Source organism: Diabrotica virgifera, chromosome 9 (genome assembly GCF_917563875.1).
Source record: "Diabrotica virgifera virgifera chromosome 9, PGI_DIABVI_V3a".
Lineage (NCBI taxonomy): Eukaryota > Metazoa > Arthropoda > Insecta > Coleoptera > Chrysomelidae > Diabrotica > Diabrotica virgifera.
Genome location: NC_065451.1, coordinates 60,118,809 through 60,138,487, shown reverse-complemented (window position 1 = coordinate 60,138,487; position 19,679 = coordinate 60,118,809). Strand labels below are relative to the sequence as shown.

The 19,679-nt window shown below is 31.3% G+C and overlaps 1 protein-coding gene across 1 annotated transcript in view; it reads right to left on the bottom strand.

Annotated features, from left to right (window-relative positions):
- Positions 1-638: 638 nt before the first annotated feature.
- LOC126891902 (NEDD4 family-interacting protein 2) overlaps positions 639-19,679 on the bottom strand; it is an 81,650-nt gene continuing 62,609 nt past the window's right edge. The window contains exons 4-5 of the mRNA XM_050661252.1: positions 5,001-5,186; positions 639-4,035 (exon numbers count right to left, since the gene is read on the bottom strand). Of these exons, the coding sequence (XP_050517209.1) occupies positions 3,932-4,035; positions 5,001-5,186 (290 nt within the window). The 3' untranslated portion in view covers positions 639-3,931. The remainder of the gene's footprint in view (positions 4,036-5,000; positions 5,187-19,679) is intronic.

Sequence of the window (19,679 nt, the reverse complement as noted above, 5' to 3'; positions counted from 1 at the left end):
TTTTTATACTCATTTAAAATTTTAAAATCGTTCTAAAATTTAAATTTCCCGCCAAAAATTAAAAAAAAATAAATTTTCGGACAGAACTTTTTAAAGCTTACAACTTTTTTATTTAAAGTTTTTCGCTAGTTCTCGATGCGGCTGAGATAAAAAATAATAACATAAAAACCCTAATTAGGCTCTAGGTGGGTCACATGACAACCTAGGGGGCTAAAAATTTCAGAAAGTTAGTTTCACTATATATGCTAAACGGTGACCTATATGGAATTCGAATCGAGTTGGGGGCACTTTTCATCATCTTACCCGGCTAGGCCCTTTAGGTTCGCTTGCTCCCAAGCTAATTAAGCGCCATTTTCTCCAGATTTGATCCCAAGCGATTTCCGACTGTTTACAGAAGTGAAAGAATACTTACATTCGGGTTAAAATTACGCCGAGTCTTATTTTTGAGTCACATATAACGTAAAAAAAATTAAAAAAACTGAATTCTGGGATTGAGGGCATTTTGCATGTTTTGCATGGTACCATTTACAGTTTACCCTCGTATCATACATCTAGGATACTCCGCAACTACAAAAACACGATAAAATAGTAAATAGCAGCAAATTTGCTTCGGGCATGGACAGAAATATGTAGTAATATACACTTTAGAGCAGAATATATATTACATCATTGTATACCAAAAGTGCTTAACAACTACAGATAATTGCATAAAAATTAATGTACATGGAAAATAGTATAATAGAGTAAATTTAAATATACACATTTGTAGACCTGTTAAATGGTTCATTGTTACAGTAACAGAGATATAGGGATTCAAAAATGATGCTTTAAAAATATGAGTATGATTACCCCGTTTATATCAAACAATTTTCTCATTCATTTTCTCTTCAAAGTGGACTTAGAATATCAACTCGCGCCGTCGACGCTACTAGCTACCACTTCCATTCGATGCGCGGTGGAGATAGATTACCGGCAACGATATAAAACGACGTTCTCCAGAATCTACAATAGAGCAGGGAATTAGCCGAAGAGTATTGACTTAAGGCCAATCGCTTCCTCTAAAGTATTTATTTAGTAGCGGCTCCCGAACCGGCTCTTAAAATCTTGACTTAGGGCCAAACTGTCCTGTCGCGGCGATCAAGTATTGATTGGACGCCTTCCCGATCCTTACCGAGTCGAGTATTGATCAACCAGTCCACCTCTAATCCAGAACAAGCACTGATCGTTCTTTCTCTTTGATTTGTGTGTGTATACTTACTAACGCATCGTATTTTCGTTTCAATTAACCATATCTTTTGTTCGGATCAGCAGTGAATCGTAGCGTTGTCGATAGATGCCTTCGCCATGATTAAATTTTATTTTGCTATTTGAGTTTGGTATCTAACAAAGCTACCCGTTACAAATGATGGGAACTGTTATTTCCAGAGTTGCCATGGGTAATTTACTGCCAAGTAAACCTTTGTACATTTGTGCCAAGTACATTTTTGTATCAATATTTATCTAATTTCTTGTAATATTGAACGATTTAACAGTTCTACAGTATTTTTACGTTACAAATTTATTGACGTCATGCTCTTTGATCCAGAAATTTAAAATAAATATGCCAGTCATCCAAAGATACAAAATTTTTAGAGTACTAAACCATTTTGTTACTTTCGTTCGTCGTTTTATACACTGACAGTACATAGTAGACATTCAATTTCTTTCTGGCTACATTTGCCATTTCATGGTCAAATCTTAATATTATGAATACTAAATAAGTAGTTGTCCAAGAACAGTATTAAGAGTATGGATTATTGGTAATAAATGAAATGATAATGTCTTCAAATCGATTCGAGTAAAATATGATGTAATTTGCTGTAAATTCAGCTGAATAATTTTCACAGGGTAACCTGATGATCAGTAAATCTCGGAAAAACTGACCACTCGCCTCCGACTGTTAAGCTTTTGATAAGAACATCTAAAAAGGAACAACAAGAAGCCAATGCTATCATCATCTTCCAAGAGATGTAGCACACAATTTCAGAAAGTTATTTTATTTAAGAAAGATCTAAGTTTAAACTATTTAAATTTAAATCTACGAAAGATATAGGGAAATATAAAGAAATATAGAGAGCTTGTACGATTACGAGTCAGAATATAGGGTGAAATACAAGAGTAAGATGAAAAGTTCTTGAACTAGTCAACAGATGGCACTGTTGTAAGATGAATTATCGCTTTTTAGATTCACATACATACATTCTGAATGTGACCAGACTAAACCGTTTTTTTACCTATTTAAATAAGAAATATTGTAGTTTAAACAAAATTAATAAACTTGAAAAACACCTCATTTGTTGTGAGGTGTTCCCCGCCATTATTCATTCACAAAAAATTGGAAAACGTGTATACTGGTCCGTACCATCTTGTGATCAATGTGGTCGGACAATGAGCCTTATCCACGGTAAATATGACCAAAAACCGCCACTGCACTAATATGGTTCTAGATCAATTATTAAATGTGTATCAGATATATCCAACAGCAGTAAACATCTCAATGTACAAACTACTAGCTTCGCATCAAGAAAAGTGAAGAAACCAACTGAAAAGACAGGTTTTTGAGATTCTTAAGAGTCTTTTTCTTAACGGACGCATTCTTTAAAATGCCATTATCGGAAAAACATTTGCCAAAGCACATCAAATTAAAGAGAGACTAGATGTAATGGCTTAAAAAACACTAATTTCTTGAACTACTCCACAATTTTGCATGTTATTCTCGTAACCTGATGTAGTAATTATTAAAACTACATGTTTCTACGCAAATTAACTTCCAGCGGGTGCGCTGTTGTAAATTTTACGACAAAAGCACGTGGTCGTGCCCCGCACTCATACCATACAATCGAGCTTTTAGGTTTGTAAGGTTCGGTGTATTCCTAAACCAATAACGTTATCAGATGTACGCATACGTGTTTGATATCTACAAATTTCCATCTTTGGTAAAATTTACGACACGCGCCGTTTCATGTAAGTATATTAATAATAATTCGTAATTTTTTTTCTATGAAAATAGATTGATTACAATGAAACCAAAGGTGTAGTAGATACAGTTAGTAGACAAGACGTGTGATGAGAACAAAGAGATGACCGTGTATAGTTTTCTAGAGTGTGATAAATATTGGCGGCATTAATGATCAAATTTTACAAATTGCCCTGTCCAGCGAAAGCTCCTACATATCGAAGAGATTTCCTGACCAATTTTGTCAGATCAATCCTTAGACAGTTACTTCAAGATATAAGTGCCCTCCTCAAGGTGACTTATGGTTGGGAGGTTGAACTTACTGAAGAAGAACAAAACAGAAACCTTCCAATGCGCGGTGTCGACAATGTGTAATAGAGAAGTAAAAATCCTCAGGATCAATATAGTGTTGCCATTATCAGGCATTTATGTGATGTGCAAGAAGCACTCTGTAGTTGAGATGGTTCACAATTATTGAAAGAATGAGAGTGTTGATTCTGACCAATAGTTAGAATATTTTAAAATATTATATTTTAAAATGTTGTTTTTTTTTTGTAAACAACGATATTAAAATACCGTAAAACATATTTTTTATATCCTTATAACAATTTCAATATATTTAAAACAATTACAAAAAGGCGTAAAATTTACGACAGCGTCCGCTCATGTGACGTTAAAGGACGCACCCGCTGGAAGTTTAAATAAACCAGTAAACAGCTTTACGACCTACTACATTTACTGCCTTAACGAAAGAGCACACTGAGCCGACTGAGCAGTTCAATCTATTCTATTCAACGCCGATGAATTTTTAACGTAAAAACACCGTAGATAAAAGGAATGAAAAACTTGATATAATCAATTCTAATCACAATAAAAGACAAGTTGTGACAAGTATACAAAAAATATACTTGAAAACATCTACATGCTCATTAAAGCTCAATAAAAAAATAAAAGTCTTTCTTGGTGACTGGCCGACAACATGTGCCATCCTCTTTTTATACTCAGATATTGAAGGATGGCGCGGATGCAGATGATGAGACCTAAAAACAAAAAAAAAGAAATACATTAGACATGTAAATTTAATGAAAAATTCGTCTTGGTAAAAGGTATATTAATTTAAAAAGCCCCTAGAAGGGCTACAAATATAAAAACAAAACGTTTTCGCTCTGTAACAAGTGCATCATCAGTGTTACCTAAAATAAGTATAACCGTATTAATTAAGACAAAATGTTTAAAGTTAAAATGATGACCAAGGTAAAAACAAACTTTGGTTATACTTACAAGAACATGGTGAGCCACTCAAAAATACAAAGGTTAAAACCTTTTAAAAATAGACTAAAAGTCTTATGTAAGTGTAAACATAGTAAAATCTAAAGGATGGATATAATTCCTATGGAATTGCCTATTGTCATGGAATTGTCATATGTTGCCTTAGGGCAACATATGACTCCCACACGTGGTAGGTGGGTTGCTAGGTAATAATTAATTAGGTCATTATGTTAAAAGAGGTGAAAGACAACTAACAGATGAGAGTTCGAAAGCGAATCTGTCTGATGTCAGGACAACAACTGTCAATGAAATTTAAAGTTTTATGAAATGTTGGTTACACTAGCCACTAAATTTTAAAGTTGTATATGGTACAACCACAAGTAACTTTGTTGTATGTATGCTAAGTCCGTTATTTGAGGATTCTCTAGTGACTCGATCTATAAGGAATTGAAGATCTTTGATACTTTCAACCATGATCGTGGTGTCATCTGCATATCTGATGTTGTTAATAGTTTCTCTCACGATTAAAAATTATTTCTGAGTAAACGTTAAACAACGTTGGGGATAACACACAACCCTGTCTGACACCTCTTTGAATTCAAATTTTGTATGTCTCTTTGCCCTCTACCAGAATATTATCTAATAATCCTTTAAATTATTTCCACCAACAAATTATTTCCGAAAATAAAAACCTACGTATTCTAAATCAATCATAGCAACGGAAACATTTACTTACCAAAAGTCATGATCAGCCACCACAACCAACTGTTGTCTTTTGAAGCCAACTCGGTTGAGTGTTGGACGATAAAAGTCCACTTCGCCAAGGACAGTCCAAAGCCTGACAGAGCTCCATACCTCGATGCGATCGTGTGGCAGAAACACATTAACAATAAGAATCCTATCCAGTTAAAAATAAAGGCAACTGTAAAGAAACAAACATGCAGTTTTTAGTACTCTGTGTATATAAAACCATGTTAAATATATGTAGTATATTAAAGTATAAGTCTGGACCTCGGAGGTAAACTACACTATGTCGACATGGTATTGTTTTGTTTTTATTCCTTTAACTCACTCAGCTCTCCAAGAGCTTTCTAGAGGTATACTACACTTGGTACTAATGACCAAGAAAACGAAAATACTAAAAAATAGAACACTATGTTCAAATAATTTGAGAGGTAAAAAGCGCCATGTAAACTTGGGTGTTTTTACCTCACAGTTACTAACTGTGTGCTGATGGCAAACACCACTATGTTGACTTAGTGCACTGAGCACCTAGCGGCAAACGGATCATAGGTAACTGTTCTTCTTAACAGAAATGAATCTCTTTGTTTTTATCTATTCTTTTTTTATAGTTATATAGTTGTGTTTTTTATAAAAATCGTGGTTATTAATACATTGTAATAAACAATCAACAAATATTGTGTACCTTCTCTTAAAAATTGGTGTTTCTTTCGAATGGTAATATACACATAGTTTCAAAAGTTTATGCATCATTTAAAATTATGCTAAATTTAAAAAAATTATAAAAGAAACAGAAATAACAACAAGTATTATTAAATGTTATTATTTTGTTGAGCCACAATATGTCAGCAACAAATTGACAACTAACTATTTATATGGGAAATACGCCACAATTAAATTGAAAAAAATAATTTTATTAACGTTTCGACGCCCAAATCGTATACTTTTTGTATTTTGACAACGACACCCGATTTGGGCGTCGAAACGTTAATAAAATTATTTTTTTCAATTTAATTGTGGCTTATTTCCCATATAAATAGTTAATCATAAAAATACCACAAGGAAATAGCTTCAGAACAAAATTAACAACTTTGTTTTTATTTCCGTTTTCTTTCAAGAGTCAATAAATACATATTGGTTCATTAATAATGTTCAATTTGAGATAAAATGTAGACAATTAAATGGACAACCAAACAACATACCTTGTGTCTGGTACATACAAAAAACCTATTTAGTATTACAATGGTATTATGTACCTCATAATAACCCTTTTTTTAAATCTATATATATAAAAGAAAGTCGAGTTATGTTAGTTACACTGATAATAACTCGAAAACGGCTCATCAGATTGTTATGAAATTTTACACGTGTATTCTACCGGACTGGGAATAGGCATAACTCTGAATTCATGCCCGTACGTCATAAGGGGGCTTGCCCCCCCTGATATATTTTTTAAATTATTTGACAAACCGTTTTTTCTTAATTTTGTATGATGTAGAAGCAAAAAATACATACAATCCTAAATTTTCACTTTTTTATCTTCAACCGTTATTTTTTAATAGCCATTTAAATATTTTACATCTATATATACAGGGTGGTGAATCGGAGAACGGGCCATAGGAAACTCAATGTAAAATTCTAAAATGTTGAATTCCTGCTTCCCTAATTATGTTACATCAAAAGTCATGAGAAGTTATTTGTAGAGGATTGAAATCTGTATTAAAAACAGAAGTTACAATTGTTCTACGATTTAAACAGAGTCCAAAATTTTGAAAAATATAATGTATTTACCGCAGTAGGTATGTGTGGGCATGTTAGGTCGCACGTTACTATTTAACTGACAGTGAGCACACTATTGACTAAAGAAAATATCTTTATTATTAATACTTTCTCATTAACTGAGGGTATCTTATCAACTTTATTGCGTTTTAAACAATAAATGATGAAATAAATAAAAAAACTGACAGTTCAAATTGTTAATATAATAATTTCGTTGTCACCAAATGCAACCTTATACACATTATTGCACTGTGTGTTGTCTCACTTTGGCGTATTACTCTGAAAATTGTATTATATTTTTACAAAATTTTACATAATTATTGTTTGTAGAACAAAATTAACAGTTGTTTTCAATACAGATTTTAATTCTCTACAAATAGTTTCTTATGACTTTTGATGTAAAATAATTAGGGAAGCAGGAATTCAACAGTTTAGAATTTTACATTGAGTTTCCTATGGCCCGTTTTCCAATTCACCACCCGGTATAAAAGAAAGTCGAGTTATGTTAGTTACACTGATAATAACTCGAAAACGGCTCATCAGATTGTTATGAAATTTTACACGTGTATTCTACCGGACTGGGAATAGGCATAACTCTGAATTCATGCCCGTACGTCATAAGGGGGCTTGCCCCCCCTGATATATTTTTTAAATTATTTGACAAACCGTTTTTTCTTAATTTTGTATGATGTAGAAGCAAAAGATACATACAATCCTAAATTTTCACTTTTTTATCTTCAACCGTTATTTTTTAATAGCCATTTAAATATTTTACATCTATATATATAAAAGAAAGTCGAGTTATGTTAGTTACACTGATAATAACTCGAAAACGGCTCATCAGATTGTTATGAAATTTTACACGTGTATTCTACCGGACTGGGAATAGGCATAACTCTGAATTCATGCCCGTACGTCATAAGGGGGCTTGCCCCCCCTGATATATTTTTTAAATTATTTGACAAACCGTTTTTTCTTAATTTTGTATGATGTAGAAGCAAAAAATACATACAATCCTAAATTTTCACTTTTTTATCTTCAACCGTTATTTTTTAATAGCCATTTAAATATTTTACATCTATATATACAGGGTGGTGAATCGGAGAACGGGCCATAGGAAACTCAATGTAAAATTCTAAAATGTTGAATTCCTGCTTCCCTAATTATGTTACATCAAAAGTCATGAGAAGTTATTTGTAGAGGATTGAAATCTGTATTAAAAACAGAAGTTACAATTGTTCTACGATTTAAACAGAGTCCAAAATTTTGAAAAATATAATGTATTTACCGCAGTAGGTATGTGTGGGCATGTTAGGTCGCACGTTACTATTTAACTGACAGTGAGCACACTATTGACTAAAGAAAATATCTTTATTATTAATACTTTCTCATTAACTGAGGGTATCTTATCAACTTTATTGCGTTTTAAACAATAAATGATGAAATAAATAAAAAAACTGACAGTTCAAATTGTTAATATAATAATTTCGTTGTCACCAAATGCAACCTTATACACATTATTGCACTGTGTGTTGTCTCACTTTGGCGTATTACTCTGAAAATTGTATTATATTTTTACAAAATTTTACATAATTATTGTTTGTAGAACAAAATTAACAGTTGTTTTCAATACAGATTTTAATTCTCTACAAATAGTTTCTTATGACTTTTGATGTAAAATAATTAGGGAAGCAGGAATTCAACAGTTTAGAATTTTACATTGAGTTTCCTATGGCCCGTTTTCCAATTCACCACCCGGTATAAAAGAAAGTCGAGTTATGTTAGTTACACTGATAATAACTCGAAAACGGCTCATCAGATTGTTATGAAATTTTACACGTGTATTCTACCGGACTGGGAATAGGCATAACTCTGAATTCATGCCCGTACGTCATAAGGGGGCTTGCCCCCCCTGATATATTTTTTAAATTATTTGACAAACCGTTTTTTCTTAATTTTGTATGATGTAGAAGCAAAAGATACATACAATCCTAAATTTTCACTTTTTTATCTTCAACCGTTATTTTTTAATAGCCATTTAAATATTTTACATCTATACAATATATAAAAGAAAGTCGAGTTATGTTAGTTACACTGATAATAACTCGAAAACGGCTCATCAGATTGTTATGAAATTTTACACGTGTATTCTACCGGACTGGGAATAGGCATAACTCTGAATTCATGCCCGTACGTCATAAGGGGGCTTGCCCCCCCTGATATATTTTTTAAATTATTTGACAAACCGTTTTTTCTTAATTTTGTATGATGTAGAAGCAAAAGATACATACAATCCTAAATTTTCACTTTTTTATCTTCAACCGTTATTTTTTAATAGCCATTTAAATATTTTACATCTATATATATAAAAGAAAGTCGAGTTATGTTAGTTACACTGATAATAACTCGAAAACGGCTCATCAGATTGTTATGAAATTTTACACGTGTATTCTACCGGACTGGGAATAGGCATAACTCTGAATTCATGCCCGTACGTCATAAGGGGGCTTGCCCCCCCTGATATATTTTTTAAATTATTTGACAAACCGTTTTTTCTTAATTTTGTATGATGTAGAAGCAAAAGATACATACAATCCTAAATTTTCACTTTTTTATCTTCAACCGTTATTTTTTAATAGCCATTTAAATATTTTACATCTATATATATAAAAGAAAGTCGAGTTATGTTAGTTACACTGATAATAACTCGAAAACGGCTCATCAGATTGTTATGAAATTTTACACGTGTATTCTACCGGACTGGGAATAGGCATAACTCTGAATTCATGCCCGTACGTCATAAGGGGGCTTGCCCCCCCTGATATATTTTTTAAATTATTTGACAAACCGTTTTTTCTTAATTTTGTATGATGTAGAAGCAAAAAATACATACAATCCTAAATTTTCACTTTTTTATCTTCAACCGTTATTTTTTAATAGCCATTTAAATATTTTACATCTATATATATAAAAGAAAGTCGAGTTATGTTAGTTACACTGATAATAACTCGAAAACGGCTCATCAGATTGTTATGAAATTTTACACGTGTATTCTACCGGACTGGGAATAGGCATAACTCTGAATTCATGCCCGTACGTCATAAGGGGGCTTGCCCCCCCTGATATATTTTTTAAATTATTTGACAAACCGTTTTTTCTTAATTTTGTATGATGTAGAAGCAAAAGATACATACAATCCTAAATTTTCACTTTTTTATCTTCAACCGTTATTTTTTAATAGCCATTTAAATATTTTACATCTATATATATAAAAGAAAGTCGAGTTATGTTAGTTACACTGATAATAACTCGAAAACGGCTCATCAGATTGTTATGAAATTTTACACGTGTATTCTACCGGACTGGGAATAGGCATAACTCTGAATTCATGCCCGTACGTCATAAGGGGGCTTGCCCCCCCTGATATATTTTTTAAATTATTTGACAAACCGTTTTTTCTTAATTTTGTATGATGTAGAAGCAAAAAATACATACAATCCTAAATTTTCACTTTTTTATCTTCAACCGTTATTTTTTAATAGCCATTTAAATATTTTACATCTATATATATAAAAGAAAGTCGAGTTATGTTAGTTACACTAATAATAACTCGAAAACGGCTCATCAGATTGTTATGAAATTTTACACGTGTATTCTACCGGACTGGGAATAGGCATAACTCTGAATTCATGCCCGTACGTCATAAGGGGGCTTGCCCCCCCTGATATATTTTTTAAATTATTTGACAAACCGTTTTTTCTTAATTTTGTATGATGTAGAAGCAAAAGATACATACAATCCTAAATTTTCACTTTTTTATCTTCAACCGTTATTTTTTAATAGCCATTTAAATATTTTACATCTATATATATAAAAGAAAGTCGAGTTATGTTAGTTACACTGATAATAACTCGAAAACGGCTCATCAGATTGTTATGAAATTTTACACGTGTATTCTACCGGACTGGGAATAGGCATAACTCTGAATTCATGCCCGTACGTCATAAGGGGGCTTGCCCCCCCTGATATATTTTTTAAATTATTTGACAAACCGTTTTTTCTTAATTTTGTATGATGTAGAAGCAAAAAATACATACAATCCTAAATTTTCACTTTTTTATCTTCAACCGTTATTTTTTAATAGCCATTTAAATATTTTACATCTATATAAAAGAAAGTCGAGTTATGTTAGTTACACTGATAATAACTCGAAAACGGCTCATCAGATTGTTATGAAATTTTACACGTGTATTCTACCGGACTGGGAATAGGCATAACTCTGAATTCATGCCCGTACGTCATAAGGGGGCTTGCCCCCCTGATATATTTTTTAAATTATTTGACAAACCGTTTTTTCTTAATTTTGTATGATGTAGAAGCAAAAGATACATACAATCCTAAATTTTCACTTTTTTATCTTCAACCGTTATTTTTTAATAGCCATTTAAATATTTTACATCTATATATATATATATATATATATATATATATATATATATATATATATATATATATATATATATATATATATAAAAGAAAGTCGAGTTATGTTAGTTACACTGATAATAACTCGAAAACGGCTCATCAGATTGTTATGAAATTTTACACGTGTATTCTACCGGACTGGGAATAGGCATAACTCTGAATTCATGCCCGTACGTCATAAGGGGGCTTGCCCCCCCTGATATATTTTTTAAATTATTTGACAAACCGTTTTTTCTTAATTTTGTATGATGTAGAAGCAAAAAATACATACAATCCTAAATTTTCACTTTTTTATCTTCAACCGTTATTTTTTAATAGCCATTTAAATATTTTACATCTATATATATATAAAAGAAAGTCGAGTTATGTTAGTTACACTGATAATAACTCGAAAACGGCTCATCAGATTGTTATGAAATTTTACACGTGTATTCTACCGGACTGGGAATAGGCATAACTCTGAATTCATGCCCGTACGTCATAAGGGGGCTTGCCCCCCCTGATATATTTTTTAAATTATTTGACAAACCGTTTTTTCTTAATTTTGTATGATGTAGAAGCAAAAGATACATACAATCCTAAATTTTCACTTTTTTATCTTCAACCGTTATTTTTTAATAGCCATTTAAATATTTTACATCTATATATATATAAAAGAAAGTCGAGTTATGTTAGTTACACTGATAATAACTCGAAAACGGCTCATCAGATTGTTATGAAATTTTACACGTGTATTCTACCGGACTGGGAATAGGCATAACTCTGAATTCATGCCCGTACGTCATAAGGGGGCTTGCCCCCCCTGATATATTTTTTAAATTATTTGACAAACCGTTTTTTCTTAATTTTGTATGATGTAGAAGCAAAAAATACATAAAATCCTAAATTTTCACTTTTTTATCTTCAACCGTTATTTTTTAATAGCCATTTAAATATTTTACATCTATATATATAAAAGAAAGTCGAGTTATGTTAGTTACACTGATAATAACTCGAAAACGGCTCATCAGATTGTTATGAAATTTTACACGTGTATTCTACCGGACTGGGAATAGGCATAACTCTGAATTCATGCCCGTACGTCATAAGGGGGCTTGCCCCCCCTGATATATTTTTTAAATTATTTGACAAACCGTTTTTTCTTAATTTTGTATGATGTAGAAGCAAAAGATACATACAATCCTAAATTTTCACTTTTTTATCTTCAACCGTTATTTTTTAATAGCCATTTAAATATTTTACATCTATATATATAAAAGAAAGTCGAGTTATGTTAGTTACACTGATAATAACTCGAAAACGGCTCATCAGATTGTTATGAAATTTTACACGTGTATTCTACCGGACTGGGAATAGGCATAACTCTGAATTCATGCCCGTACGTCATAAGGGGGCTTGCCCCCCCTGATATATTTTTTAAATTATTTGACAAACCGTTTTTTCTTAATTTTGTATGATGTAGAAGCAAAAAATACATACAATCCTAAATTTTCACTTTTTTTATCTTCAACCGTTATTTTTTAATAGCCATTTAAATATTTTACATCTATATATATAAAAGAAAGTCGAGTTATGTTAGTTACACTGATAATAACTCGAAAACGGCTCATCAGATTGTTATGAAATTTTACACGTGTATTCTACCGGACTGGGAATAGGCATAACTCTGAATTCATGCCCGTACGTCATAAGGGGGCTTGCCCCCCTGATATATTTTTTAAATTATTTGACAAACCGTTTTTTCTTAATTTTGTATGATGTAGAAGCAAAAGATACATACAATCCTAAATTTTCACTTTTTTATCTTCAACCGTTATTTTTTAATAGCCATTTAAATATTTTACATCTATATATATAAAAGAAAGTCGAGTTATGTTAGTTACACTGATAATAACTCGAAAACGGCTCATCAGATTGTTATGAAATTTTACACGTGTATTCTACCGGACTGGGAATAGGCATAACTCTGAATTCATGCCCGTACGTCATAAGGGGGCTTGCCCCCCTGATATATTTTTTAAATTATTTGACAAACCGTTTTTTCTTAATTTTGTATGATGTAGAAGCAAAAGATACATACAATCCTAAATTTTCACTTTTTTATCTTCAACCGTTATTTTTTAATAGCCATTTAAATATTTTACATCTATATATATATATATAAAAGAAAGTCGAGTTATGTTAGTTACACTGATAATAACTCGAAAACGGCTCATCAGATTGTTATGAAATTTTACACGTGTATTCTACCGGACTGGGAATAGGCATAACTCTGAATTCATGCCCGTACGTCATAAGGGGGCTTGCCCCCCCTGATATATTTTTTAAATTATTTGACAAACCGTTTTTTCTTAATTTTGTATGATGTAGAAGCAAAAAATACATACAATCCTAAATTTTCACTTTTTTATCTTCAACCGTTATTTTTTAATAGCCATTTAAATATTTTACATCTATATATATATAAAAGAAAGTCGAGTTATGTTAGTTACACTGATAATAACTCGAAAACGGCTCATCAGATTGTTATGAAATTTTACACGTGTATTCTACCGGACTGGGAATAGGCATAACTCTGAATTCATGCCCGTACGTCATAAGGGGGCTTGCCCCCCCTGATATATTTTTTAAATTATTTGACAAACCGTTTTTTCTTAATTTTGTATGATGTAGAAGCAAAAGATACATACAATCCTAAATTTTCACTTTTTTATCTTCAACCGTTATTTTTTAATAGCCATTTAAATATTTTACATCTATATATATATAAAAGAAAGTCGAGTTATGTTAGTTACACTGATAATAACTCGAAAACGGCTCATCAGATTGTTATGAAATTTTACACGTGTATTCTACCGGACTGGGAATAGGCATAACTCTGAATTCATGCCCGTACGTCATAAGGGGGCTTGCCCCCCCTGATATATTTTTTAAATTATTTGACAAACCGTTTTTTCTTAATTTTGTATGATGTAGAAGCAAAAAATACATAAAATCCTAAATTTTCACTTTTTTATCTTCAACCGTTATTTTTTAATAGCCATTTAAATATTTTACATCTATATATATAAAAGAAAGTCGAGTTATGTTAGTTACACTGATAATAACTCGAAAACGGCTCATCAGATTGTTATGAAATTTTACACGTGTATTCTACCGGACTGGGAATAGGCATAACTCTGAATTCATGCCCGTACGTCATAAGGGGGCTTGCCCCCCCTGATATATTTTTTAAATTATTTGACAAACCGTTTTTTCTTAATTTTGTATGATGTAGAAGCAAAAGATACATACAATCCTAAATTTTCACTTTTTTATCTTCAACCGTTATTTTTTAATAGCCATTTAAATATTTTACATCTATATATATAAAAGAAAGTCGAGTTATGTTAGTTACACTGATAATAACTCGAAAACGGCTCATCAGATTGTTATGAAATTTTACACGTGTATTCTACCGGACTGGGAATAGGCATAACTCTGAATTCATGCCCGTACGTCATAAGGGGGCTTGCCCCCCCTGATATATTTTTTAAATTATTTGACAAACCGTTTTTTCTTAATTTTGTATGATGTAGAAGCAAAAAATACATACAATCCTAAATTTTCACTTTTTTTATCTTCAACCGTTATTTTTTAATAGCCATTTAAATATTTTACATCTATATATATAAAAGAAAGTCGAGTTATGTTAGTTACACTGATAATAACTCGAAAACGGCTCATCAGATTGTTATGAAATTTTACACGTGTATTCTACCGGACTGGGAATAGGCATAACTCTGAATTCATGCCCGTACGTCATAAGGGGGCTTGCCCCCCTGATATATTTTTTAAATTATTTGACAAACCGTTTTTTCTTAATTTTGTATGATGTAGAAGCAAAAGATACATACAATCCTAAATTTTCACTTTTTTATCTTCAACCGTTATTTTTTAATAGCCATTTAAATATTTTACATCTATATATATAAAAGAAAGTCGAGTTATGTTAGTTACACTGATAATAACTCGAAAACGGCTCATCAGATTGTTATGAAATTTTACACGTGTATTCTACCGGACTGGGAATAGGCATAACTCTGAATTCATGCCCGTACGTCATAAGGGGGCTTGCCCCCCTGATATATTTTTTAAATTATTTGACAAACCGTTTTTTCTTAATTTTGTATGATGTAGAAGCAAAAGATACATACAATCCTAAATTTTCACTTTTTTATCTTCAACCGTTATTTTTTAATAGCCATTTAAATATTTTACATCTATATATATATATATAAAAGAAAGTCGAGTTATGTTAGTTACACTGATAATAACTCGAAAACGGCTCATCAGATTGTTATGAAATTTTACACGTGTATTCTACCGGACTGGGAATAGGCATAACTCTGAATTCATGCCCGTACGTCATAAGGGGGCTTGCCCCCCCTGATATATTTTTTAAATTATTTGACAAACCGTTTTTTCTTAATTTTGTATGATGTATAAGCAAAAAATACATACAATCATAAATTTTCACTTTTTTATCTTCAACCGTTATTTTTTAATAGCCATTTAAATATTTTACATCTATATGAAGGAAAATTAAGTATTCCTTAAACTGAAGGAAAATAAGTATCCACTCCCCATTTACGTAACCCGTACCTGAAGTAAGTACTGATATCTTTAAAACCTTTTATGGAACCAAACACTATCTGTGATGAAGTACAAATATATGAGACGGAAACTCTGGATAATTTAAATAATATAAATTACTTTGATTACTGTGATCGAGATTTAAACATAATTCACCTTAACATAAGAAGCTTGCCTAAAAACTTTGACAACCTGATCTCATACCTTCAGTATCTTAATAAAAGTTTCGACGTTATTGCATTGTCAGAGACAAATAAAGTTGTAAACAAAATACAAAATCTTAACATACCAGGATATCAGCTGTGTTACAATGAAAGTGTAATAAACAAATGTGACGGCTTTATTTTTTATGTCAAATGTGAACTCTTAAAATCATTGGAAGTGATTGAAATTGAAAATTGTAAATTTCTTAGAATAGTTTTAAGTAAAAATGGGTATTCAGTGGGTATTACTGGTTATTATAGATGTCATAATGTAGATCAATTTAATCTAATTAGTGGCCTTGAACTAATCCACACTCGTTATAGTAAAAAATGCCAGATTGAGGTCTTCTGTGGTGACACAAATGTAGATATTTCCCCAACAAAAAATGTTAATAATCCCAGGTCTAAAGAGCTTATTTGTAGGTATCTAAATGTATTTTCTGTGGAAGGGTATAAGAGTAAAATTAATTGTTCTACAAGAATTGATGGTAACTCGAGATCCTGTTTAGATCACTTTTTTGTACGGTCAGTAAATAAGTGCAATGCTGTAGTCTTAAGAGGTAGTCACTCGGACCACTATCCCATACTCTTGAATATAACTCTAAATAATGAATTTAATAATAACAAAAAAGGAAGATATGGTAAAGTGTTAGATAAAAATAGATTGCTAACATTATTTCAAACTGAGAGTTGGGATGATGTTATGAGGGAGCAGGATCCGAATCTTGCCACCAATAGTTTAATAAGGATAATTACACAGTTTATTAATATAGCAACACAGGTAAAATATATTAAATGCAAAAATAGAGTGAAACAACCCTGGGTTACGCAGGGGCTGTTGAACTCTATTCGGCAACGAGACAATCTAAATAAACTTTGTGCTAAAAACCCATTTAATGAAAATTTCAAAAAAGAATATATAGTATATAGAAATATTTTAAGCAAAACTTTAGGTAGGGCAAAAGAAAACTATTTTAAAAATCTATTTGATAAAAACTGTAAGAATGCTAAGGAAATCTGGAAAACTATAAAATATGCCACAAATGAAAACTGCAATAGACCTAGTATTTCTAATATAGTAAGTAAGGATGGGAGTTTGATTGAGGATGACAGGAAAATAGCAGAAAAATTCAATAGCTACTTTAGTTATGTGGGAGAGACGTTAGCCTCAAAAATAAAAAAACCACCAGATCACATTGTAAATTCTTTAATAGAGCAAGGAAATATAAATAATAGCCTGTTCTTAAAACCTTTTTCGAGTGGTGAAATGGAAAAAATTATAAACACATTAAAAAACAGTGATTCAAACATAGGTAATGGTATCTCAAATAATATAATTAAGTACTACAGTAAATTTCTCATTAAACCTTTATTATACTTAGTAAATCTTATCTTTGAGCAAGGCATCTTTCCGGACGCACTGAAAGAAACAATAATTGTCCCTATTCACAAAAGTGGTCCAAAAGATATAGTTAGCAATTATCGTCCAATTGCCCTCACAAACAACATAAGTAAAATCATAGAAAAATGCATTAAGTTAAGATTATGTAATTACCTGGAGAAGCATAGTTTATTATCATCAAACCAATATGGCTTTAAAGAAAACTATGGCACAGAAGATGCCTTAATTAAACTTTCAGATCAAATTATTAATAGTTTCAACAATAAAAAGAAATGTATGGTCATTTTTATTGATCTGGCCAAGGCCTTCGACACTGTGTCACACCGTATATTGCTGGAGCGACTTAAGAAAAAGGGAATAAGAGGTCTTCCTTATAATTTGTTCAAATCTTATTTGGAAAATCGCTCCCAGAAGGTCAAAATAAATGAAACTTTAAGTGAATCAGCTCCAGTAACGTACGGTGTGCCACAGGGGACGGTTTTGGGTCCAGTGCTTTTTGTGTTATACATGGACTTTTTATTTTCAGTTCTCAAAGAGGCTAATATTATATGCTATGCAGATGACACAGCCATTGTTGTTTGTGAGAGCACTTGGGAAAAAACTCTTACCATAGCAGAGGAAATCATGGCAAAAATTAAAAGTTGGTTTGATGTCAGTCTGCTTTCAATGAATATCGAGAAATCCCACTTTATGTGCTTCACAATGAATGAAGCCACGTCACCAGAAATTTTAGCTCTTAAAGTACATAAATACACATGTAAGGATCACAAAAAATGTGATTGTCAAACTATTAAAGTTGTTGATAAAATTAAATACTTAGGAGTATTTTTTGACAAACACATGAAGTGGGAACCTCACATTGACTATATTTGTGGTAAATTAAGAAAAATTATGTACAAATTTTACATTTTAAGAAAATGTTTAACAAAGGATACTATCATAAATATATATAAAGCCCTAGTCGAATCTATCCTAACATATGGAATATGTACCTGGGGTGCAGGTTATTCTAACGTTCTATCCCCCTTAATAATAACACAAAAAACAATTTTAAAAATCATTTTATTTAAAAAGAAATGTTTTTCTTCAGAAGATTTGTTTATAGAAGCAAATGTAATGCAGATTTTTCAACTTTATATTAAAACCATTGTCAGACTCTATTGTAATAATAAGTTACCAAAACCCAGCTCAAACCATCAATTTCTAACTAGATTTACTACTAATAATATGTTAACGACTACTACACCAATATATTACACGGCTGTTCAAAAAAGCTTACTCTTCACAGCTCCAAAAATATTTAACTCTTTACCTCAAGAATTTAAAAATAAAAAATTTATTAAGATAAAGAAATCACTTTCTAGCTGGATAAAAAATATAAAAATAAATAACATATTCTAGTAATAATGTAAAACTTTATAGAACATAGACATAGTCTTTTGTAAATCTTTATTAGGTTAAGTGAATTTTATCTTGTTTTCTTAATAATCAGTTACCTCCATTAGATTAATTTTATTGATTATAATAAATAGAATAAGTACACACACAAACAATATGTTCATCGTGTACTTAGCATCTAAGTTTTTGCATGTAAACTGATTTTTTCTTGAAATAAAATTATTTTTATTATTTATTATTTTATTATATATATATAAAAGAAAGTCGAGTTATGTTAGTTACACTGATAATAACTCGAAAACGGCTCATCAGATTGTTATGAAATTTTACACGTGTATTCTACCGGACTGGGAATAGGCATAACTCTGAATTCATGCCCGTACGTCATAAGGGGGCTTGCCCCCCCTGATATATTTTTTAAATTATTTGACAAACCGTTTTTTCTTAATTTTGTATGATGTAGAAGCAAAAGATACATACAATCCTAAATTTTCACTTTTTTATCTTCAACCGTTATTTTTTAATAGCCATTTAAATATTTTACATCTATATATATAAAAGAAAGTCGAGTTATGTTAGTTACACTGATAATAACTCGAAAACGGCTCATCAGATTGTTATGAAATTTTACACGTGTATTCTACCGGACTGGGAATAGGCATAACTCTGAATTCATGCCCGTACGTCATAAGGGGGCTTGCCCCCCCTGATATATTTTTTAAATTATTTGACAAACCGTTTTTTCTTAATTTTGTATGATGTAGAAGCAAAA